Source organism: Leguminivora glycinivorella, chromosome 14 (assembly GCF_023078275.1).
Source record: "Leguminivora glycinivorella isolate SPB_JAAS2020 chromosome 14, LegGlyc_1.1, whole genome shotgun sequence".
NCBI lineage: Eukaryota > Metazoa > Arthropoda > Insecta > Lepidoptera > Tortricidae > Leguminivora > Leguminivora glycinivorella.
In genome coordinates, this window is record NC_062984.1 from 15,259,927 (window position 1) to 15,285,948 (window position 26,022).

The window sequence follows — 26,022 nt, forward strand, 5'->3', positions numbered from 1 at the left end:
CTGGTTCACGCAATAAACAATGAATATTCCATAAAAATCATCTTCCATACTAGCTCGCGCGCATTAGTTTACTCAATTTGCCGATAGATGTCGCTGTACGTTGAACGATAATTTCCTACATCGCGTTTTTCCTGATATAATGTCGGTTCAGGAGCGTCCTTGCGACGTCGTAAGTCGTAAACTATTGAAGTCAAATAGTCTTGATTTTAGTTGGACGTTGTTGTAATTGTAATTGTATATAAAATATTACTTGTTATGTGGGAAATTGAGTCTTGAGGGAATTAGTCAAATCTGTAGAGTCCTATGAATAACATTTTGATGATTCAACTATTGAAAGTTTGTACGGAACCCTCGGTGAGCGAGTCCGACTCGCACTTGACCGGTTTTTTTTAAACTGCCTTTAATGTAAATCTTTGATGGAAACACAAATGAATATACGTATACCGTTAAGGTTTGGCGAGAATGGCGAGTTTCCTCATGAATCCGATTATAAGGAAACGAGCTTGACAAAATTTGACTTGAAAACTCAACATCAATATGTAAGCATAACAAAGAGAACAAATCTCCTAACAAATAAATGTCACTGTTCTGAACTTAAATGCATGCTGTTCCTATAAAAATACGAAAATCACTATAAGTGTGCCGTTCAGATTTGAGGAGTTCCGTTCTGATCATCATCATCAGTTCCACTGCACGAAATGTCACTGTTCTGGACGTAAATGCATTCTGTTCTTATAAAAATACCAAAGTCACTATAAGTGTGCCGTTCAGATTTGAGGAGTTCCGTTCTGACCATCATCAGCAGTTCCACTGCACCAAATATCACTGTTCCGGATCCGGACGTAAATTCCCTCGATTTCTTCAGGATCCCATCATCAGAACTGGGTTCTGATAAAAATGGGACCAATCTGTATACATACATATACATTCACTCAAAAAAAAATCAAAATCGGTCTAGTAACGACAGAGATATCGTGGAACAAACATTAAAAAGCCCCCTTCCTTGAGATTTGGGGCGGCGGTTGAAAATTGACTGACTTGGCAATGGCATGAAACAATTTTTTCAGTACAGATGGTGTTTTTTTTACGCACTAGTGCGAGAAGTGGTTCATTATATGGCAGGTCAAAACTTCGAAGGTCCATCTGTACTGAAAAACGTCGTTCGATACACGTGCGAAAAGGGAATTCGTAACTCGTGTTGATTTAAAACACTCCCTTCGGTCGTGTTTTAATTTATCGCCACTCGTTTCGAACTTCCTCTTTTTGTACTTATCGAAATGTAATACTATTTCATCGGTGTAGTGTAAGTAATATGATAACTTGTGAGATACATTGTATTTTCATGCGATTGGCAAGGCAGTCCAATTTTTTTAAAACATGAAATATTTTTCATAATGGTCGCTATTGGCTACGTGCACGACAATTACGCTCACTACCATGTGAACTTGAAGTGGAAAATGTCAAAAAATGACATGTAAACAAACATTATATTTTAACGATTTTTCGTTAATTTTAAATAAATCGAATAACAAGAGCTACTATTTCAAGTGTAATTTAGGTAGATAGATTATAAAGTCAAACAAAACTCAGTTTCTAAAGCATTAATTACTCACGGTATAAACTTCCAACCCCAGACTACAGAAAGTGTCAATAAATTGGTGCTGGCAGGGCATATAAGGAATCTTGAAGAACATAGGAGTAATGGTAGGTACATGTTCTTCGAACTAGTGATATGGTATTCGCTAAACCTCCGTCCCGTTAATGCCATATAAAACAAATCTAAACGTAAGTACCTAGTCATATCCGCGGCCGCAGAAATATCCGACACGGGCCCATTCCCAGGCTAGGCCTGAATCTTTAAGCATAATCTTTTACGGTAGGAAAAATACTAACAGCGTATTGAACAATATTAGGTAAACAAAGCTTAAATATAATTTATTATAATGTTTTGTTTTGACATGTCACTTACGTTTTCTTTTCACCGTAGCTATCCATTTAGTTCTTTGATCCAATTTCCAGTGTGCTCTAAGAAACGCATAGAACGTGCAACGACTATTTATGCCATTATTTTTTCAATTAACAACGAAACAACACTGATGCCCCATATCAAACATTACACATTGTATTATATTTTATGAGTTTTGATAGATGACAACCACAATCAGTGTCGATTTTGACCACCGCAAGCACTGCGATCGCTTTGCTTACCCCCTCCATGCACTTCGCACGAAGCCAATAAGATGTTATTAGGTTAGCTAAGTATAGTTAAACTACGTAATAACTTATGGCCATAGCTGGGCATTAACTCGTTAATCCGTTAATCGTTAATTAACGAAGTTAACATTTCGATTAACGAATTAACTTTTAAGTTAACTTTAAAAAATGTTAACGGATTCGTTAACTTCCGTTAAATTTATCCTAGTCCGTTAATCGTTAATCTAGCATGGCAGGCGCCAGCGGCGCAGCGAAAAACACGTTGTGAACGCTGCTGAAAAAACCCGATGTCGATCGTTAAAAATACGAAATTATATATAAGCTAGTATTGTTCTCTTCGCTTCGCTTTTTACCAACGTTGACTCAGTGAATCCTAGATTTTTACCATGGCGATTGTGTCAGGGCCGCTAATTGGAGCACAATTTATGACCACATTCACTTCAAAACGATGTTTGTGAGGCTACCTACTCTGGAAAACGTCCCACTTTGTCAATTGTTATACCTAAAGCCACTTTGTCAGCATATTCATATAAATATACAAGTAAATTTCGCCTTAATGGTAAAAGTGGGACGTTTTAATAAACACGCTTACATTTGTGAACATTTCGGGTTTTGCCCTATTGTCATCAGGGATGTTTTGAGAGGCTTTGCTGTACTGAACAGTAACATAATACAATATAATGGATTATTGATGAAAGTAAAATTTAATTTTTATCACGTGTTAACGGATTATCGATTAACTTTAACTTCCGTTAAATTTGTCGAAATGTATCGCTTTAACGATTAACGAAGTTACCTTTTTTAGTAACGGATTAACTATTAACGAAGTTAACTATTTGATTAACGGTGCCCAGCTATGCTTATGGCAAAGGTCCTTTAAATAGGAACTGAATAAATTAACCGACTTGGTATTACAAGGATCTCAACTCTTTTTACGCCAGAAGAACTGAGTTGCGAGACTTGGTGTTTTTACAAATTTGTTTTTGATGGGTTCAACTTATACACGTAATAGTCCAACAGATGGCGTTCAAAATATTTAACATCTGCGTTTGTTTGTTAGAAGCACATAAGATGATTGATGCGTGTTATGTGAAAATTGACACGTTCACTGCCTCTTGTATACCTCACGGCTTAATAATAGCATTTCACATGGGTCTGTGGACAGTGAACGTTTTTTAAAGCTTTATCCATAACGAGCTTGCCCTGAACAGTAAATAATCGACCGGGTGTCAAGCTATGCCTTATCTGCATCGGGCTGATAGCTCAGAACTCAGAACCTCAGAGCGACAATCCGACGATCGGTGCTTCCGAACTTCCGAAGGCCGAACTGAGACAAAGACAAACGAAGATCAATTGATGACGCCGCCCGGTTCCTAAAATCCAAAGATTTTGAATATACAAAATACATAGAAACTTTTATCACAAACAATCACATGAAGAATGCTACTATCGTACATATATACAAGTTATGAGCAAAAATCTATAAAAAGTTCTTCAACCCCCCTTTAGACTTCAGCGCCTAGAGTCCGTTACTTGACAAGATTAATGAGATCCTATACGAACTTGAAAATATTGTAATTGTTTTACACCTCTCCCATCAGCTGACTACCTACCCTACTCGTATACCTCAATCTGTATAAAATGGTCTAATTAATTTTAATAAATAATTATGCTACATTTTGGACGTCGATAAGTGCGGCTTTTCTCCGCTGACAAAACCGAATAATTACCTAAATATACTTTGCCCTCTAGATTTATGTACGGTTTTATCAAGTTTAGGATGGTTTTTATTATACATGAACCTGAAATTATATGAATGACACAAGTTTGTTTACATTTTATAAGAAAGAAAGTGACATAGATTTTATTGCCATATAAAATTGAAAACATTATAAACACCTATAGTGCAAAATATAGAGTCTGTTTGGATTTGCTTTTGATCAAAGAGGATGGAGTAGGTATGTATGCATATCAAAGAATATAATACTCACTATATTATATTCAAAGAGCATTGAATCACTACGTTTTAAGAGTCGGCACTCTCGAACAACCCTCGAACCGATTTATGCAGGCGTTTTTTCGACGGTCGTGAGGTCATGTCACTGCTACCAACACAAAGAAAAGATCGCTAGGGCTCGACCAACCCAGTCCCTAATATTTATCGATATCGATAAATTTGCGATATTTTGCAGTATGGCGACTTAACAGTAAATTTATAGTATTTATACATATATTTAAAAAAATGTCTGGGATGGCTGTCAGAGGCGTATTTCAAGGATTTGGCGTTGGCATCCTGAGCCAGTCAGGATTACCGCCCCGTTAAGTGACGATAAAGTATGAAATTTAAGAAAAAACGCTGCTTCGCTATTCTAAAAAGAGCCTGCCGCCTTTTTAATACGCCCCTGTATAAAATGAATAAAACAAAAAATATACTATCACTTTTCTTTTACATGAAGTAATTTTTCAACTACTTTACAGCACTTCTCAGTTGAACTAATTTTGAGGCGTTTGCAGAAAATTCCTATGATTTACTGTGCCTGACGTTCATATTTGGCACTGCCTCCTAATTAAGAGTTTTGTTATAAGCCAGTACTTGTTGCTTCAATCTTCGTGTTTCTTGCATGATGTTTACCAGGGAAAGTTAATATTTACTGCAAAAAGCCTTGAAAACCTTTGCCCAACATTATCTTCATACAGAAGATGGATAAATATGCCGATTCTTCGTTACCTGTTAAAATTACCCACAATCGTCATCTGAAATAACGAGATTATCGATAAGTTGGTCACACTCTATTGGTATTTTAGGTTATTTGTTTGTTTACGAAAAAACTTATTTACAGAATGTTTTCGCTTAAATCGTAGACTGTACATGATAAGTACTACTTTAAATTGATTAAATGAGTAGGTAATTGTTAGCAACTCGAAACGAAAATATAATAAAATACTAGTTACCGACCTGCATATATCCAGTGCAAAGCTAGGCAAAAACAAGCCACCATCACAAATTTCACACTTTCTTATTGGTTTGCCCGAAATTTCAATAATAACTTTAGTTGTTTTATTATTTACTTAACTTACAAAATTCAAACAAGTTACGACAGATTTGACGTTGACGACTTGACGTTTTGAAAAAAAAACACGTAGGTCAGGCCATAGACTAAGGAAATATGAAACTCTATTATCTATGTATTTTTGTTCCCAAAATATAATGGACTTTAGTACTATTAATAATAGCTGTCATTTTGATTTGATAGCATTTTTTTTGTGTCGCAATGTTGGGAATCATTGCTTGATGATATTATATATGATCAAACGAGCTTCGCAAGCGAAGTTCGATCGATATTATATGACTCGCTTCATTGGAAGATATAATTATTAAGTTTACATTATTGTAGTTTATTTAATCTACTGGCAACATATTGCACGCTTATTTTAGAGATTTATAAAAAATAAGTATTTCAATTGGCTCTAAACCTTCCCCCCCACCCTCAGGTCGGTGTCAACCGGCGGTGGGATCCTCATTATTTTCAGAGATTATTCTAAGCAAAACTTTGGAATCTGGGTGTATCGGGGGGGAGGGTAATTATATCTTCCAATGAAGCGAGTCATATAATATCGATCGAACTTCGCTTGCGAAGCTCGTTTGATCATATATTATATTTCCTCGCTTCATTGTTCGATATAATTATTAAGTTTACATTATTGTAGTTGTTTAGAGACAAAGTTTTGCGGATGCCAATTGTGAAAACAAAATTAAATATTTATCATTAAATTTTGTTACATAATTATTACTAAACAACTAGCAATTACATAATTATGTAATTTATACACAAGATCAGTCTTATTCAGTAACACAGTTCATAATTAATTATAGCAAACTGATCTTGCAAATAGGTCTTCGTCAACTATTTGACGATGACAGAATTTAGGAAATATTTGCGAGGTTGAGGTCCAACCCGCAGTTTTTCTGATAATGTCAAACATTGACCCATGCCGAAACGGCAGTAGACGTGGTAGTATGGCGAGTGCCTGTGTGCACTAAATGTTGCCACGTCCATCCCGATCTCCGCTAGTACTTGTTTTATCCACCTGCTTATTGACTGTGCCATCGCGTCCCTGTGAGGGCGCTTCGCAGTTAATAAGAGGTGTTCTGAGTTCGGAGGCCTTTTATCGCTTGTTAGAGTGAGATACTCGCGAAGGACCGAAGTCGCGCGACACGTTTCTTTAAGGTACGAAAGGAACAGTATAAGTATGTCGGGGCAGATGGTTATATCTGACACGATAATTTTTACCCCATTTGGGTAGTGTATATTCACTCATTTAATCAGTAAGAATGTTGGCACGCGATGGGCAGTGCATAATGCCAATAATACGACAAGCTTTTTAGTACCTAGGTAATCTGCTCTAAAGATATAGTCGTATTTGGATACCATTCATCAATGTAATCCAATACTATTTTTGGATCCCAAGAGTGAGTAAGTATATTTTGGAAAATTAGGTCTCATTTTAAATATGCGTTTTAGCAAACGTTTAACATGTTCTGTTTTTTTTTTTTTTTTTTTTGTCCTGCGAAACAGGGATAATGCTGACCTTATGATTGTTTATGGATCCATAATATGACGATCCTGCTGTGATCAAAATGTCCACCATAGTTTAAATCACGTTTAAACGAAACGTTATATTGCTGAATGGTATTTTTAGAAATAGATGCGATCACATGAAGTTTCCTCAGATAACCTTTACCGGAGAGCACCGCTGCACCCAGGAAAAGGCGCTCGTGGAACGGATTCCTGGTGCTGTGATCAGAACAGACCTTATGTTCTTCGGGGCTCATGTAAATAATATCGGATTTTACTAGTGACATTAACAAAGGAAACTACGCTTGGGATTGCCAGACGGGGAAGCTAAACTTCCTGTTACTTTGTCATAAATTATCTTTTTTAAAGATTTTAAAATGATCGGCAATGGAGGGAAACTATAAAAGTCTAGTGTAAAAGCATCTACAGCTGATGCATCTGGGTATTTCCACCATGATAAGTAAGTGTACATTTGGCATTGGAGCGAGAAGAGAAAAGATCAATATCAAGCTCACCAGCAGTATACATTATGCGTAGCAGTATAAACGCTTCATGAGATAGTTACCATTCAGTATCGAGATTCACATTTCGTGATACCCGGTCTACTTCTATATTGTCTTTCGTATATTTAATATTTATATACGATGCAAAAAAAACCAAAGGTTTCGCTTCTTCGCACCACTGCCAAATCCGTCTGAAAGGGTCGTTCAAATTTCGAAATTGAACGCTGCCCATGCGATTTTCATCGCTTATATCAGTTATAGCTTTCGTATTGTCTATACGAATGAATATAAAACAGTCACAACGACGGTCATTTGAGAAATATTAAGAGGTAAACATACTGCTAACATTTCCAAATGGTTTATGTGGAAAGCTTTTTCCTCGGATCTCGACGCTCCGTGTGCAAGAGAATATAATATTCATCCCCCAGTTCGGATCATTTAATATTAGTTTCGGTAATTTAATTTTCTTACTATAGTTTGGGTCGCGTTGCAAGGCTAGAAATTTTTGGCGTTCTAGAATTTTAGTATATAGCCACCCAAATTTAGCTGCAGGGCATGCGTTAATAAGTACTCCGATCAGTTGAGATAATTCTCTAACGGAACAAGAGTGTAGTGACAGAGATTTTCTAACCATCACGTTGATTTTCTTTCGTTTTTCCCGTAGGTAAAAAAATCGACTGAGTTTGAACATAAAACCTAAGTCTCGACAAACCTGTCGTGGTTTTAATGTCCTATTAGTATAGTTTATGACAAAGCACAAGCATTCTAGTAGGTTAACGTTTACGTTTCGTAAACACTCTACATAAGAGTACCGACACATAAAATACCGCGCTAAAAAAGACCATAAGACAAAGCCGTAAATTCATTTAAGTTAATAAACTAGGGTTTTCATCTTCAAAATGGACGCTCAGATATTTGCGGCAATATCTCGCAATAAGAATCAGTGGGTAAGCTTCCTTCAAATCAACTGTAGCCATGAAGCTACCTGTTGGTAAGTATAAGCTTAACAGTTGGTCTGTGGTTTTCCATTTTGAAATGTTCTCTAGGAATAAATTTGTTCAGCTTTTCGAGATTTGGAATAAAACATTTGGTGTCATAGATTTTTGTGACAAAAACGTTCTCGAAATAAACTGGTCATGCTGTGGGATGCAAGGGACAACTGCATCCAGCTGAATTAAATTTTGGACGTACCTCCATAACGGCTTTTCCACTACTCCAATTTATTTTTGGGGTACAACGTCTTGAAAAAACCGGACGTTCAAAAGTTACAGAGCAACCGTTTTTAAGCGAATCTAAAATAACTTCATTTGATGTTATTTTTGACCAGCAATCATAAAAAATATTTTATTTTACCAGCGTGAGGTAACTGACTCATTGTTGAGGAGTGGCACGGGGCTTGCCCTGGCCCGCTGGTCTAGCTGGAGGGTTCGGGGTTGGTTGACTGCTGTCCTTTCTCTGGGCCCCCCCGCCTTTCGACTGGTAACGAGGAGGGCCTGACCCGTTTCCCTGAAACTGGTATTGGTTGCGCGCCGACGTTGTTGTCGAAGTTGATGGAGCCGTGTTGCTCTTTCCCAAATATACAGACTTTTTATCTGTAGCCATTGTTTCTCAATTACTTTTGAGGCTTTTATGTTTTCCGGGAGTTTACTTCCATAGAGTAAATCGCCCGCATCTTGAATTATGGTCAAGAAGGGTTTTTATAACCTGGGTGTGACAAGCCTTGTACGTGCTTGGGTTTTGCAATAATGCAAGTCTGATAAGATGCGACAACTGTCGCTTAACAGCTTGATAGCAGTGATCTTATATATCATCAGACGTCAATAGAACAGTAATAGCTCGGTTTATGGCTGTAATGCCTACACCCAACTGGCAGCTGCCACAAACAGCATGGCTGTAATGGCCGCAGAAATTTCTGCATGAAGCATCTAAATGCGTACAATTTTCGGAGATAAGGTATTCTTTTAATATCTTATCCTTCAAATATTTGGTAAACCCTTGCGGACTAATGATAGCCAAAGGGAGGCTAAGTTACCGTGAATTTTTCCCCAAGTATGGGTGTATGTTCGGTATATAGCCTCACCTAAACACGGTAACCAGGTCTGGGTCCAAATCAGGTACTTTTGGAGCTGAATTTTCAGGAGTTGAGCCTGGCGCCGTACCCGCAAGGTGTTGCGTCTTCAGGTAAGATCTCCGGAACATTCTCGATGTATGGAGAATTCAAGTCCTGGTAATCGAGTTGGTTGTCCGGAATGTACCATTTCGGTCTCCGTGACTTCTTGTTCGAGAAAGCAACGATGCTTTCTGAACAGAACAAAAAACCAAGCCATAATTTAGTTTTATAAAAACTAAAATAAAAATAGTACCATTATATTTCGCAACTTCATTCTTTGCGATTTATTGTTTACATATTGTAGTTACGCCCCCACGCATCAGCCTTGCACGGTTTTTTAAAGGTTTATTTTTCTTTTATACTGGCAACACTAAAAAAAAAAACTTGCTCCCACTCCCTCGGTGTCATGGCAGGTCCACTCACCGCCATTTTCCAATCATTCAACGGTTCCGTGCTCAAGCCTTCGCACGTCACACTCGTCACTCACCGAAGAAGAAACGCCGAGACAACGACTACGACGACAAGCTGGAGCTGCTGGAGGATTTAACGTTTTTCTTAAAGTGATGCGTACATGCTAATTGCGGGCTGTTACCTTCACGTAAAAACGTTACAAAAGTGATGCGTACATGCTAATTGCGGGCTGTTACCTTCACGTAAAAACGTTACAAAAGTGATGCGTACATGCTAATTGCGGGCTGTTACCTTCACGTAAAAACGTTACAAAAGTGATGCGTACTGCTAATTACGGGCTGTTACCTTCACGTAAGAAACGATGCGAGCTACTATCCTGGGTAGTCTCTGTCGTAATTTAAGAAAGCTAACATTTGCGAAACCGGTGAAGACCAGTTCGATTTGGCGGCAATGGACCACGTGCTTGACGTCGAGCCTCATCGGGAAGATCGCAGCTGCCTGCTTCACCAGCGCCGGGGACACCGCACCAGGAGCTATCGACTCGATCCAGCCAAGAACGATCAGGCCAGTCGTCCGCAACAGATCATATGAAACCGCGGACCCTACTCAGGCCGCGCAGCGCAGCCCGCTGAGCTCACCCGGTCCACGGAACCCGTGGAGCCGTAACGTCCTAGCAGGGGGACATATTATTAGACGAGGATATCCTCGATTTATCTACTGGGCCAAGCCTAAAAATCAGACACGCCTTTAAAAGGACGTTCCTTGTTGAAGGATTATAAAACATTTTAGCAGAAGAATGCCTAATAAACAAATCGCTTCAACTTTGTCAGCACTCTCAGAGGCTACGGATTCAGCAAAGGACATTCAAAAACCTATCAACGACACATTTCGCATTATATAAGCATGTGGTTATCATTTCGCAGAAAGAAAAAGGAGACAAATCGTTTGAAACTTTAACGTTTACTGATTTTAAGGATACTTTAAGATACAGAATCAGACAAATAATTATTGGCAGGAGGAAAATCAGGACAAATACTACGTTAAATGTTCACAAAACTCATTTAATCCAGTATCTCAAGAGAATCGCAACAGCAGGTCGGATACGGGGCAGCTTCGTGCAGCAGCGTGGCGCGGCGCGGCGGCGCCCTGCGGCAGGGGCGAGTACAGCGCCCGCCGCCAGGCGCGGGAGCGCTCGCGCACGCCTCCTCGGAGACACCAGCGGAGACGATACACCACGAGGAAGATACGCCGGTCGCTTGCAGCACTTCACTTCACTAAAAATCCTGGTCAGATATCACCAATGATCCTGTTATTGTACCCACACGGGGTTGTAATATGCTATTTTTTAACTCATTGGCCACTATCCTCCTTCATCAGTGTATTTGAGATACAGAACAAGAAAATCTTTTATTACAATATACCTATGTAATTATTTAATAACAAGCGTATACACAAACAAAAGCGCATTTTTTATTTCACTATGCCTATATAGCATATTTTTAATACTCAAATCCGATGATAGTAGGATATTTATCCTGGATTGAAAATCTTCACTTTATATGTGAAAACAACCTGTTTTAAAAAACGATGTTTATCGCACAATGTCCACAGTCTATATCTACGGTAATCTGAATGATGCAAAATTATTATCGGATTCCCATTTACAAAGTACCTACATAGAAAGTAAATTTGACTCATGATAGTGTGGTTCTCTTCAAGTGTGTTGACCCGACGACGACTTCAATTAAATTAGAATTATTAAATTAAAGTTAAAATTCGAACTACTAAAATTACGTATGCCACTTAATTGTTAATTGTTCTGGGTTGTTGTATTCCAATGATTCCGAACTTCCAAACATAGCATACTAATCTCTCTTACTTACCTTTTAATACGAAAAGTGTGTCTTATTTTTATTTAAATAATACCCTCCGTTTAGAAAAAACATCGATAAAAGTTGACAACACGTCAACGAGAAATTTAAATGTATCTAAATTGGTAGTTTTAGTTAACTATTAAAGAGGGAACATATTCACCAGCATAGATTGCAAATTTCTAGAATTTGTATTTGATTCTATATGCATTTTTTTTTATAACTACCCTTACAAAGTATAAACAAAATTAAAGATAATATCAATCCTTTTTAAACGATGATAATGGCAAATAACGCAACCTTGAAAAATGTTAAATGGTTATCTTGCATTTTTTTTTTTGTGGTTGCACGTACACTAAATTACTTCTTTTTTTTAACACGCTTTTATTTTACTTGATCAATCTCAAATTACAATGCAGCTATGTATATTAATAATGTCTTAAGAGTATTATACCTCTTGACAATAGATCTATACTTTATCTGGTTGTAGCGAAATTATCTGTTTCTTAATTTAAACCTTTTTTGAGTACTACAGGATAGAGGGCTTACAACACTGGTATGCCCACGAGTATGAGAAGCAGTCAGAAATGCTATGCCATACTAATGTATTGAAATTGAAAAGAGCATTTTTGGCTCAGAATCTTAATCTGATAGTTTTTAAATAAATAAACTATAGTGGGTACACTCTCTACACCACTCCAGACATATATTTGCATGTAAAAGACCAAGTAGCATTTAAACTTGCACACTACCAGATAATTATCACAATAGTACATGATTCATACAAAAGAAATATATATATAAATATAATTATCCCATAATAATAAAAATTTATCATTGAATGTAAATTTCCATACAGGAAAAATATCCTGACGTTTAGAAAATAGATAAGATGCGCTTATTTTATTTCCTTCCACTCGGTTTACTTAATATTAAAAATGCAAGGTACTTAGTTGGTCTAAATTAACCAACACGACCTTGTTTCTCATTATTTCAACAATAAATAGTCATTAGAATCCAGAAACTTTGACATGAAGTCGACAAATATTTAATTTGTTGCAATCTGATTCAGAGCAATCCACGGTTTTCACAAGAGTAGGTATCTAGATTCTACATAGTTGCTTCTAGATTATTAGGAAAGCACTATTGGAGAGGTTATTGACCTCTGGGACTGAAGAAGTAAAACGCATTTAACCTTAATAATTAGCAATATGTATTTTTTTTTTCTCTACAAAAGCAAGGGATATGCTTACGAAAAGAAAAACAATAATACATACTTAGATCTGTAGATTCTGGTCTTCTGTATGAGAAATTTGAATTAAGAACCAAGTATGGCATTATATAATAAATGTACACATTTGTGTATAAATACGCCATATAATGTTATCATGACTACAAGTAAGAGCCCTTCATGGCGGATAATATAAGCATTTTAAGAACATGTTTTAATTTGCGACTTAAGGTACATAAGTATAATTTGACCTGAGGCCTCAGCATTGTGTTTAACTATCTGGCTCATAATGAAATCTGAATCTAGAAACACTTCCCAAAAAGATACTTATCCTGTTAGCTTCGTGTACAGATTCTTTCGTTGCATAAAACTAATATTGATTAGAATTGTGCTTTGGAAATATTTGCAAAAGCACAAATCGAAGACCTTTACCAAATATAGGTATATAACAACTTCTTTTTAAAACAGAAATCCTGAAATGTATTTAGCTTGACGTATACAAACCATGTACTTATGTAAATAAAACTTCCTCATTTAGAAAAAATACTAATTTATTAATCAGCTATTAAGTATAATCATAAAGTTATCAATTTATCATCCTCCTTGCGTTATTCCGGCATTTGCCACGGTTCATGGGAGCCTGGGATTCGATTTGACAACAAATCCCAAGATCATCACAAACTGTCATTTGTTTAATGTGTCATAAACTTCACAATTATAGTCATCCTTGCCATGTGCAAGACTGGTGCTAGCCCTCATTTTGTGGGCTTTTCCATATCGTCGTTGTATGGTATCAAATTATCTCCAACGTCCGCCGACTCCGCCGATGTCATTAATATTATATATAAAAATCAGCACCACTAAGTCCTGGTCACACACACAACACACGTTGCCAAAATAGTAACATACAAAAATATTCACTGCCACTAGCACTATACTTCCGGCCACTTCGAAATCCAACAAATAGGCTGTTAGCCTAGATGATAAACGAAAAATAGCAAGTGGGAGTGTATCTTCTTCTGTTTTTGCTGCTTTACAATAAAGAATTGTAATTGCTTAAATCAGTTTGCCCGAATGAAGAATCAAGAGAGAACTCTTATAATATTGTAAATAACCTGTAAAAATAAAATAAAAAAGTACATTACTTCATTATAAAAACATGGTGAAAAATAACTGAAAATGTGAAAATAATATCTGGATTGTTACATAACCATCACCTACCTTTTGAAAGGGGTAGGTCTATGGCTCCAATTTCAGTTATTTTATCTCCTTTGTGGGTTTGAGAATTATTTCACATTTTGTGCTCTGAACATCCTACAATATGTAAACAATAAATCGCAAAGAATGAAGTTGCGAAATATAATTGATGATCAAACGAACTTACCAAGTGAAGTTCGATCACAATTATGTGAGCAACTTCATTCGACGCGATTTATAACAACCCACCCTCAATATTAAAAAGATTGTTGACTGACGTCACCCTACCCTACTTTCTACTTCAAAATGGTGAAATAATTCCTCAATATTTATGCTGTAAACAAAATGATTGGAAAATGGCGGTGAGTGGACCTGCCATGACACCGAGGGAGTGGGAGCAAGTTTTTTTTTTTAGTGTTGCCAGTATAAAAGAAAAATAAACCTTTAAAAAACCGTGCAAGGCTGATGCGTGGGGGCGTAACTACAATATGTAAACAATAAATCGCGTCGAATGAAGTTGCTCACATAATTGTGATCGAACTTCACTTGGTAAGTTCGTTTGATCATCAAAAATTGTGGGTACACTGAGAGAAAATACAACCAGTGTTCGTTCAACAAATTTTTTGGTTAAAATAGCACCTACGTGCTTTTTGGTTCAAACAACAAGCTACTTGTCATTTGAATCAACAAGTCGATTTTATAAAAACAACCTAACACATATTGTTTTAAACATACGTTTGGCTGATTCAAACGGATAAACCGCAACAAGTCGAACTTGTTAAATTCACAATGCAAATTTCTCTCAGTGTAGATTTCACCCATATGCGCGAATGCGCGTCTTACTTAGTGTTATCTCGCGGATAACATTCAGTAACTAATGTTCATATCAACATGTGTTCGTAATAGAATCACCATGTCTTACATGAGTTATGCCTTCGTGTTGACTCACGGTCAACCCCCCGGCTGCCTTCGTGTTGACTCACGGTCAACCCCCAGGCTCGCGTCTTGTTAAAAGTACGCGTTGTGTGATCATCCGTAGATGATGATAAAAATACTAGTCCACTGTTATTCTTGGTTAGTGCGTTTTACGCTTTGGCATTGCCAACAACCAAGATAAACTTAGTATCAAAAGATAGTGCAGTGGACGCGTGCGTCTGTTGCCGTGCACGAAAAAATAATGAGGATCCCACCGCCGGTTGACACCGACCTGAGGGTGGGGGGGAAGGTTTAGAGCCAATTGAAATACTTATTTTTTATAAATCTCTAAAATAAGCGTGCAATATGTTGCCAGTAGATTAAATAAACTACAATAATGTAAACTTAATAATTATATCGAACAATGAAGCGAGGAAATATAATCATACTATGGAGTGACGACGGGCTGGGTCTAAACATAATATAATTTAAGCTGTACTTATTATGGTATGAAATAAAACTTTCCGTGACCAAACTATATTCTCTACCTTTTTGCATTTGACGTGAAATCTGAGTGAAATATGTTTGAAGTTGCTATTTTTTGACTTGCGTTGTGAAGTTTGTGTTCTTACAATACATAACAAGTTATATTTTTAGTTTCCACTTTACTTTTATAGCCATGCGTTTGGAGTTCAAACTCTATCAAATTACAGTACTATATTGCCTTGGTGCAACGTATATGTTATTTTTTCCTCCAAGAAATTTCAAAAGGTGATTGATGTAGTTTTATTATTGTGCATTATTTATGTAAAACGTAGAACCAAAAACCTAGGCTGTGCAGGGTGCGTAGCCGAATGGCACAAACGTTCACGAAACGCTCACGAAACGAAACGCTAGTAGATATCTATCTCTATCGCTCTTGCATATTGGCGCGATAAAGCCGGACTAACTGGCGCGGCGTTTCGTTTTCGTTTGGCGTCGGAGAAATGCCATTCGGCTACGGGGCCAGGCATACATCGAAGCCCCCAACCGAATATCTATGTGATTTTAAAATGTCATATCCTAAACTAGGTTTAGAAATTAGCTGTTCGATCAGGAAAACATTATGAGGATATCATTATAAGTTGTACCAATGAATTTAGATCTGGAGCAAAAATGCGCATGATAAGGAGCGTCGGGCCCGAGCTGACATACAAGAAGTTCGTGGACAACAACGATGTGGTGTTAGCGGCGGAGCGCATGGTCCGCGAGGCTCCGGACGTGTCTCGCCTGCAGTATCTTGCTCCAAAGACGGCGCAGAATCGCAGCCTGGTCGCGCTCGAGCTGCAGAGTGATATGCTGAGCACGAAACCTGGGATTCTTGTCATAGCTGGTAGGTGTGACATCAAGCATCCTTTAATCGCCGTATTACGATTAATCCGATATACCTAACGTTCATCTCATTAGGTACCTATCACGTTTGACGACCGGTCTGGCGCAGTCGGTAGTGACCCTGCCTGCTAAGCCGCGGTCCTGGGTTCGAATCCCGGTAAGGGCATTTATTTGTGTGATGAGCACAGATATTTGTTCCTGAGTCATGGATATTTTCTATATATATAAGTATTTGTATATTATATATATTTTTGTCTGAATTGACCGTTTAAGAGCGTTATAACATTTCGGCGTCGGGCGAAATTAGGTATTTTACCCGCCGCGCGAGCCCAATATGCCGACCCTTTCTAGCACGTCTTATCACTCGCTCGCACTACAATAATGGACAAAACAATCTTGATCCTTTCTATGGAATTTTGATAACAACCACAATCTACTATCTCGATATAAACTTTTGGTTTCTAATAAACATTATTTTGTACGAAAATACGAGAATATAGCGCGAAATAATATCAATTATGTTAAAATTTATTTAAAAAATTAAAGTAATAATTATAAAAGTAGATCCCATCCCAAATATTTGCTTTTGTTATATGATAAGTATTAGAGTAAAGTATATATTAATATGATGATAAAATAAGACAAATACAATTCTAATTACTTCAAGGTGGTGCTCAGGGTCTGATGATGGAGCCAGATGGTGGTCACCAATACCAATGAACAATATGACTATACAACTTCGTGGTTTACATGTCATTCTAGCATTTTCACTTTCACATTTCAAGTGCATATACCACGAGTATAGGTTTTCGGGTGTGCTGATTTAAAAATTAATCGGGTGTGCTGATTTGATTCCAAAAAATGACGTAATGACAAATAGGTTTTGGGGGTGCTGATTCCAAAATTAATGAACAATGTGGAATCTGACATTGCTGACTGTCACTTTGACACAAAAGTCGTCATGGGTGTCGTAAAATAGGTTTTAGGGGGTGCTGATTCCAAAATTAATGACCAATGTGGAATCTGACATTGCTGACTGTCACTTTGACACAAAAGTCGTCATGGGTGTCGTCAAATAGGTTTGCGGGGGTGCTGATTCCAAAATTAATGACCAATGTGGAATCTAACATTGCTGACTGCCACTTTGACACAAAAGTCATCATGGGTGTCGTAAAATAGGTTTTAGGGGTGCTGATTCCAAAAATAATGACCAATGTGGAATCTAACATTGCTGACTGTCACTTTGACACAAAAGTCATCATGGGTGTCGTCAAATAGGTTTCCGGAGGTGCTGATTTGAAAATTAATGACCGATTTGGAATATTGACATTGCTGACTGTCACTTTGACACAAAAGTCGTCATGGGTGTCGTCAAAAAGGTTTCCGGGGGTGCTGATTCCAAAATTAACGACTATTTTGGAATCTCACAGTGCTAATTGTCATTTTGACACAAACGAATCATGGGTGTAGTCAAATAGTTTTTAGGGGTACTGATTCCAAAATTAATGAAATGATTTAAAAAGTAATGACCGATTTGGAACCTGACATTGCACAGTACCCCTGGAAACCTATTTGACGACACCCATAACGACTTTTATGTCAAAGTGACAGTCAGCAATGTCAGATTCCAAATTGATCATTAATATTGAGATCAGTACCCATGAAAACCTATTTGAAGACACCCATGATCACTTTTGTGTCAAAGTGACAGTCAACAGTGTCAGATTCCAAATTGGTCATTAGTTTTCAAACACCTCCGGATACCTATTTGACGACACCCATGACGACTTTTGTGTCAAAGTGACAGTCAGCAATGTCAGATTCCAAATTGGTCACTAATTTTGGAATCAGCACCCCCTAAAACCTATTTTACGACACCCATGACGACTTTTGTGTCAAAGTGACAGTCAGCAATGTCAGATTGAACATTGGTCATTAATTTTGGAATCAGCACCCCTAAAACCTATTTTACGACACCCATGACGACTTTTGTGTCAGAGTGACAGTCAGCAATGTCAGATTGAACATTGGTCATTAATTTTGGAATCAGCACCCCCTAAAACCTATTTTACGACACCCATGACGACTTTTGTGTCAAAGTGACAGTCAGCAATGTCAGATTCCACATTGGTCATTAATTTTGGAATCAGCACCCCCTAAAACCTATTTTACGACACCCATGACGACTTTTGTGTCAAAGTGACAGTCAGCAATGTCAGATTCCAAATTGGTCATTAATTTTGGAATCAGCACCCCTAAAACCTATTTTACGACACCCATGACGACTTTTGTGTCAGAGTGACAGTCAGCAATGTCAGATTGAACATTGGTCATTAATTTTGGAATCAGCACCTCCTAAAACCTATTTTACGACACCCATGACGACTTTTGTGTCAAAGTGACAGTCAGCAATGTCAGATTCCACATTGGTCATTAATTTTGGAATCAGCACCCCCTAAAACCTATTTTACGACACCCATGACGACTTTTGTGTCAAAGTGACAGTCAGCAATGTCAGATTCCACATTGGTCATTAATTTTGGAATCAGCACCCCCTAAAACCTATTTTACGACACCCATGATGACTTTTGTGTCAAAGTGACAGTCAGCAATCTGAGGTACTACATATTCGTAATCTGAAAGTAATCAAGTCAATAATTTCAGTTATTTTGAATCGACTATGATTCCGAATTATTGGTAATAGTAATGATTGTATAGATGATTAGTGATTCCTTTACATGTAATGGTAATTTACCGTTTCACTTGATTACATTACAAGTAATCTGACACCCAGTAGTGTCAGATTACAAAGTAAAATCAAGTAATCGTGTAATCCGGAATCGATTACGATTTCCCCATCTCTGGGTTTAGTTATATGGTTCATTGGTACTGGTGACCACCATCTGGCTCCATCATCAGACCCTGAGTACCACCTCTTGTCAAAGGTCTTGTTGAGACGAACCCAACGAGCCTAAACACGAAGTCGTTTACTTACATGGTTCACTGGTACTGGTGACCACCTTCTGGCTCCATCATCAGATCCCGAGTACCATCTTGATGTGTCTTATCATCTTGACCGTATTGTAATTTTCACATTTTTATCATCACAACGTTGTAATACTTTAACATTCAAACATAACAAAGTATTACAAAAGCAAATATTTACGGATCTAGGATCAAATTCGTTGGTCGCTGTTTACACACACACAATGCGAGGATAGCCCGTGTAGAAACAAGGCGTCCGACCCACACAACAATAAATATTCTCGACGTTTGCGATGAAAACTCGGAGACCAAAGCGACATACGTCTTACCTGCTCGAGCTCCGGCGCGGCACTGAAATCGCAGGCGTCCGTCGCCGGTAAAATAGCGACAGGAAGGCTAGTTTTCAAAAAATTGGCAAAAAATCATGATAAAATATTATAACGACAAATGGATAACAGCAGTTTAAGCACATTGTGCAGATTATTTATATACTAAAATAACTTCGATAACATGTAGATTTTCGGAGAAATGATCACTTGTTTCGATGTATTTTCAAGACAAAATTGAGTTCGTTTTACTTTCAATTTCTCAATTTCAAAGGATTAAATGATAAATATTGTTTAATGGGCCTTAAGTACAAGATATTTGGAACTTAAATTTACCTCATTTATGAGAGTGATCTTATCAAATTGTACATAATAAGAGCTCCGAATTCTGTGCTTCACGCGGTTTTTTCTAAACGAGCATCAGAAAAACAATCATTACTAATTGAAAAAGCTTTTTTTTCATATGTTTTTTATTTAACCGACAGTTAATAAGATGTTCTAACTGAAACAAGTACTTTCACTGTCTTTTAGTATGAGTAAAGTGTACAATTTTGTCGATAAATATTGTGCATTTTACAATATATCGCCTTTTTTGTCATAGCGCTCTTAAGGTGATCATAGGTACTTATAAATTCTAGCGCTAAATGGAATGGCATGGGGAGCGCCAAATGCAGTTCTTGAGTTAGCGGAAAAGCTTCTGTACGATACTAATTATCAGTCACCCTTCTTCAATGACTACGATTGGTAAGATTTATCTCGCTTTTCGTACCTTCATATATGGAAATAATTTAAATAAGGCGAAGGCTCGTAGCCAATAGTACCTACAATCGAGAAATGTCTTTCAAAAAGGGGCTTAAGTATTTATCTATGCTAATAGGAGTTATTTTTTCTTATGTTTTCATAGAAAAACAAGCCATTTCAAAACACACTCCCTAATCGTTTACGCTCCATAGCTTTTCGTAGTTTTGTCTATCGATTTTCCCTGATGTGACAGAGACATTTGCATTTGTTCACCGTATCGAGTGTGAACGACTGGCTTGGCTACGCTCCTTGGCCCTGCTAATGCGTTGATGCGTCGGTTTCCGTCGGCAAATTCATAACGATATGATATCAAAAATTTGCAGACAACCTTCAGGTAGGGAAAATTAAAAACACATAATTAAGTATGTATTAATAGTCGTAAACAAATTCAATGAAGATAAGATAAGTATGAGACTATGAGTATCTAGACGCAGACGACCACCGCAAGTGCAGGAACGGTTAAGGAGCACACAGACTATCAGTTCGCCGGACAGTTCATTGCCTATCAGTTAGAACTTAGAACTCAGAAGTAAAAAGTGACAGCGCCGAATAACTGATAGGCTATTACCGACCGATGAACTGGTAGTATGTAGGCTTCTTTACCTTTACTAATAGCGTGTCGGTACGGTAGCAAATTCGGTCTAGCTCTGTCGTGCCAATACGCAAGAGCGATAGAGATAGATAGCTAAGAAACATATAATATAGTGAGCGTTTGTGCATTAATAGCTCATAACTTCCATTGTATTCATAATCACCAAACTCTCTGTCACTGTAAACCTATATTACAAGTTAATTATGTAACCTACCTTGGAGTCAAAGTAGATGAAAACTTTTCTTGGTCCCATCACATTGATTTCATTTGTGATTAGCTTAGAATATTACTTGCCAATTTACCACCTTAGTTTCAAAGTTCCTTTAAATACATTAAAATATCTGTACATATTTACATAAGTCATTAGTAGAATCTATTATAGGATATGCTCTTAATTGCTATGATTAACTTTTAAAACTAATGTAAGTAAAATTGAAAAGCTAGATTTTTAAAACTTCTAGTCAACAGAAAGACTAAAAATAAATGTAGGTAAGTCAGATTATAGTCAGCTATTTAAGATATGTAAGACTCTTCCAGTAAGCCTTAAGCATAAATTCACATTAATACTTAGTCACCATGGAAGTCATAATCATGGTTTATCTCTTGTAAGTATTACACACGGCACCAGGTACTACTATGGAGTATGGAGATAGGTGTCTGACGAAACGTCTACCCTATATATTAAACTGTTTGCCTGCGGATATCAGGACGGAAGCCAATAAAGCTAAATTCAAAAGAAATCTGTTTAAGTTTTTAATTAACATTTGTAAATGTTATTTTAGTTTACTTAGCGAAGAGATTCTGTGAAAACCTTTTTGTGGGACATATGTTCTTGTTATAAATGTACCTTTTGTGTTAATAAATTAATAATTACTTAGGCTACGCACGCTGAACGTGTTTATAAGTATTTTTCCAAAGGTACAAGTTGTAGTTGCTTAGTGCGTTAGTACTTATTACCATACCAATGATATAATGTTGAGCGAATCATGGTTTATCTCTTGTAAGTATTACACACGGCACCAGGTACTACTATGGAGTATGGAGATAGGTGTCTGACGAAACGTCTACCCTATATATTAAACTGTTTGCCTGCGGATATCAGGACGGAAGCCAATAAAGCTAAATTCAAAAGAAATCTGTTTAAGTTTTTAATTAACATTTGTAAATGTTATTTTAGTTTACTTAGCGAAGAGATTCTGTGAAAACCTTTTTGTGGGACATATGTTCTTGTTATAAATGTACCTTTTGTGTTAATAAATTAATAATTACTTAGGCTACGCACGCTGAACGTGTTTATAAGTATTTTTCCAAAGGTACAAGTTGTAGTTGCTTAGTGCGTTAGTACTTATTACCATACCAATGATATAATGTTGAGCGATGGTTTGGTTTTGAATAGATAATCGATTAGTATAGTAGCGTAGATATGGTACCTCTAACCTCTAAGAGTAGGTACCTATAGTAGAAACTGTCTTTGGTAGCACTTTAATCATTCACTGTTTCACGCTGTGCTTCACGCATGAGAATGGAGGGTGTATGACTAAGTTCTATTCTTTCTAGGTATTTAATCCCAATGGCAAATCCCGATGGTTTAAACTTTACGCAAAGCCAACGCCATCTGCCGCCACTAAATGCTAAGGAATGGGCTGTTAATCTAACGGCCAGAGCCACGACCCGCGCTGACGAATGGCACAAGAACGTAGACACCGGAAGAAGCGCGCACTCATGCTTTGGTACTAATATCAATCGAAATTTCGCATTTCATTGGCAAGGTGAGATAATATCGTGAGTGAGGTAAGTGTATATTATTTGTATGGTTCCTATGCCGACAGCTTGTTAGGGACAAGATGTAAAATATGCCATTTTAGCTGCTTATTTGTACGCCGTAGCCTTATTGCTACGCTATAGTTCGTAGCACTACGAATTATATTTACGTTAAAATGTGGCAATATTTAACCCTCAAACTAAAAAGTTTGTGTTGCTGCGTACGAACTTGGGACGTTTAGGTGTATCATTTTCCTTCTCATATGTGATTTGTGTAAATCAGTTATTTATAGGAACCTAACGGTCTACAAAAATAACAGAGTAATTGCATGCACTAAACCAAATATATTGTTACTCTGATAACTCAGATAATTGATGTCTTTCCCATCACGGAACAATGGTGTTCCGGACCTTTGGGAAGCGTGCGCGGGGCCGAAGCGAACGCGTAGAGACCCTTTTGACTTTTGACACTTTAATGAAATGTAACGGGTACACCAGGCGTAATTGACCATTATTGTTATAAATGTTTTGGTAGGCACAATCCGCTCGCTGTCTATACCTACCTACATTTTGTCCCGAACTTTGTCCAGGTATAGTAGGTAGGCTGAGGGCTCACACTGATCACGTAAGAGCTGTACTTACCTAATTAGTTGCATCATTCTAATTTCATACTGTATCTAGGTACCGTTTTCTTTTGTAGGCCGGTTAGTATCATAGCTGGGCATTAACTCGTTAATCCGTTAATCGTTAATTAACGAAGTTAACATTTCGATTAACGGATTAACTTTTAAGTTAACATTAAAAAATGTTAACGGACTCGTTAACTTCCGTTAAAGTTTTCCGAGTCCGTTAATCGTTAATCCAGTAGGACACAGGCACCACCTGCACTGCGAAAAACACGTTCTGAACGCTACTATAAAAGCCCGAAGTATGGCAAATCCTAGGATTTACCGGTGAATCCTAGGTTTTACCGATGTCGATCTTTAAAAGCCCGAAATATTACCTAAGGCCGGCAACAGACAGTCTTAAAAATTCATAATCTTAAAAAAAAATTGTATGCAAATTGATAGTTCAAACTGACACTGACAGATCTGTCAGTGTCAGTTTGCATACAATTTTTTTTTAAGATTATGAAAATTAAGACTCGTCTGTTGCCGGCCTAAAGAAGTATTCTTTACGTGGGTTCGCATTTACCAACGTTGATTCGGTGAATCCTAAGTTTTACCATGGCTACTGTTCTAGTGATAGGGCAGCAAATTCCAGCCCAATTTACGACTACATTCACTTCCCTAGCCTCTACCGCCCTAAGTGCCCCAACAGTCCCAACACCGTCAGCATCACGCTTCCGCCTGCCGTGATCTTGCAGCTCTCATGACACACACACTTGGCAGTAGCTCAGGCGATCACTGCCTTCCATGTGCAGCCTAGAGTTCAATAGGCTTGCTGTACTTCGGGCTTTTACAGAAATATAATACATTAAAGTGGATACTGATACAACTAAAATACCTAAAGTAAAATAAAACTACGGTGCTACTGGTCACGGTGACCACGAATGCTGTAAAGTGTTAGAAACGTCGGGATGAATTGTAAATTCATTATACGCGATTTAATCCGTTTCCATAGTTTTATTTCATGAGTAAATATCGCGGTAACCGAAGACAATATTATACCTAAAATAAAATGCATTTTTTTCACGTGTTAACGGATTATCGATTAACTTTAACTTACGTTAAATTTGTTGAAATGCATCGCTTTAACGATTAACGAAGTTAACTTTTTTAGTAACGGATTAGCGATTATCGAAGTTAACTATTTGATTAACGGTGCCCAGCTATGGTTAGTATTAATATTAGTAATTTTAAAGATCCACTATTATAATGCTGACACATTACTCAGGCGAGCCAATGTAAATGAAAATGAAATATTTATTTTCACCTCACTAGCTCGGAAAGGACTTTTTTATTCTTTAAAAACAGATAGCAAAATCGCATTTTATCTACAAGAGTGCAAAGAATATTTGAAATCCGAACGTGTCATTAGTTACTTTTTTAGACTCCGCGCACACGGGCGACAAAGTTGCTCGGCGACTTTCGTATTTGTATGAAAAGTTGCGTCGCCTCGTGTGCGCACCTTCATACTAGCCCATAGAACGAGCTTCCACTGTACTTATTCAGAACGCACCTTAAGTAACATTGCAACCTCAAAACGCGTGAAACGGAATGCACTTAAAATACTTAAATAGATTTTTCTTCTTGATTCTTAATTTGAAACTTTTGTGGTGTCGGTGGGTGCATAGTGGAAATTGTAATAAACGCAAATTTACTTATTTCTGTGCAATTGTGTCGCTTAACTTCAAACTTGGGTAAATCCATTCTGCTTTAAGGTTGAATATATAAAAAATATAATATGATCTGAAAGATAATCAACCTTATAGCAGAATGGATTTACCCAGTTTTGAAGTTAAGCGACACAATTATGTTCCAGTTGTTTTTTAACCCCTGACGCAAAAACGAAGGGGTGTTATAAAATTGACGTGTCTGTCTGTGTGTATGTCTGTCTGTCTGTCTGTCTGTTTGTCTGTCTGTCTGTCTGTGTGTGTGTGTGTCTGTCTGTGGCATTGTAGCTCTCGAACGGATGAACCGATTTTGATTTAGTTTTTTTGTCTGAAAGCTGAGTTAGTCGGGAGTGTTCTTAGCCATGTTTCATTAAAATCGGTCCACTATATCGCGGTCGGGGGTTTTTTCAAAATTTTAATTTTGTGGTTATATTGCGTGTTTCCTCGCTTTAATGAGGTGAAAAGTTATGTGTTACACGTTATTTTACCTCGTGTGTATTGCAACACTCTCTTCGCTCAGGATTCTATTTTCGAACCACTTGCTTCGCTTGTGGTTCAACCATAGAATCCATTCGCTAGCTCGTAGTTCAACCCTAGAATCCATTCGCTAGTTCGTGTTGCAATTCCACACTCGGTTAAAATACAACTTTGCTCCCTTGTTATAACAAATAACTATTTTCAAGTAGGCATATTACAATGCGCATATGAACGTCAAATAAAGCTACGCCGGCTCTAACCCTACGCCTCAGCCTCGAGTTGGCCCCCTCGATTGGAGGGGGGTATCCACTATGGGACCGGCAAGAAACTCGGCAGGCTACTTCT

At 37.5% G+C, this 26,022-nt stretch overlaps 1 protein-coding gene across 5 annotated transcripts in view; it reads left to right on the forward strand.

Annotated features, from left to right (window-relative positions):
• Positions 1 to 26,022, forward strand: part of LOC125233436 (carboxypeptidase B-like) — a 55,970-nt gene that overhangs the window by 9,294 nt on the left and 20,654 nt on the right. For 2 of the 5 annotated variants that reach the window (XM_048139454.1, XM_048139458.1), the window contains exons 1-4: positions 15,676 to 15,800; positions 16,172 to 16,401; positions 20,350 to 20,455; positions 22,662 to 22,873. In XM_048139454.1, coding sequence (XP_047995411.1) covers positions 15,709 to 15,800; positions 16,172 to 16,401; positions 20,350 to 20,455; positions 22,662 to 22,873 — 640 coding nt within the window. In that variant the 5' untranslated portion in view covers positions 15,676 to 15,708. Of the gene's footprint in view, positions 1 to 15,511; positions 15,537 to 15,675; positions 15,801 to 16,171; positions 16,402 to 20,349; positions 20,456 to 22,661; positions 22,874 to 26,022 lie in introns of those variants that run through there. The other 3 variants (XM_048139455.1, XM_048139456.1, XM_048139457.1) reach the window with 2 other exon arrangements.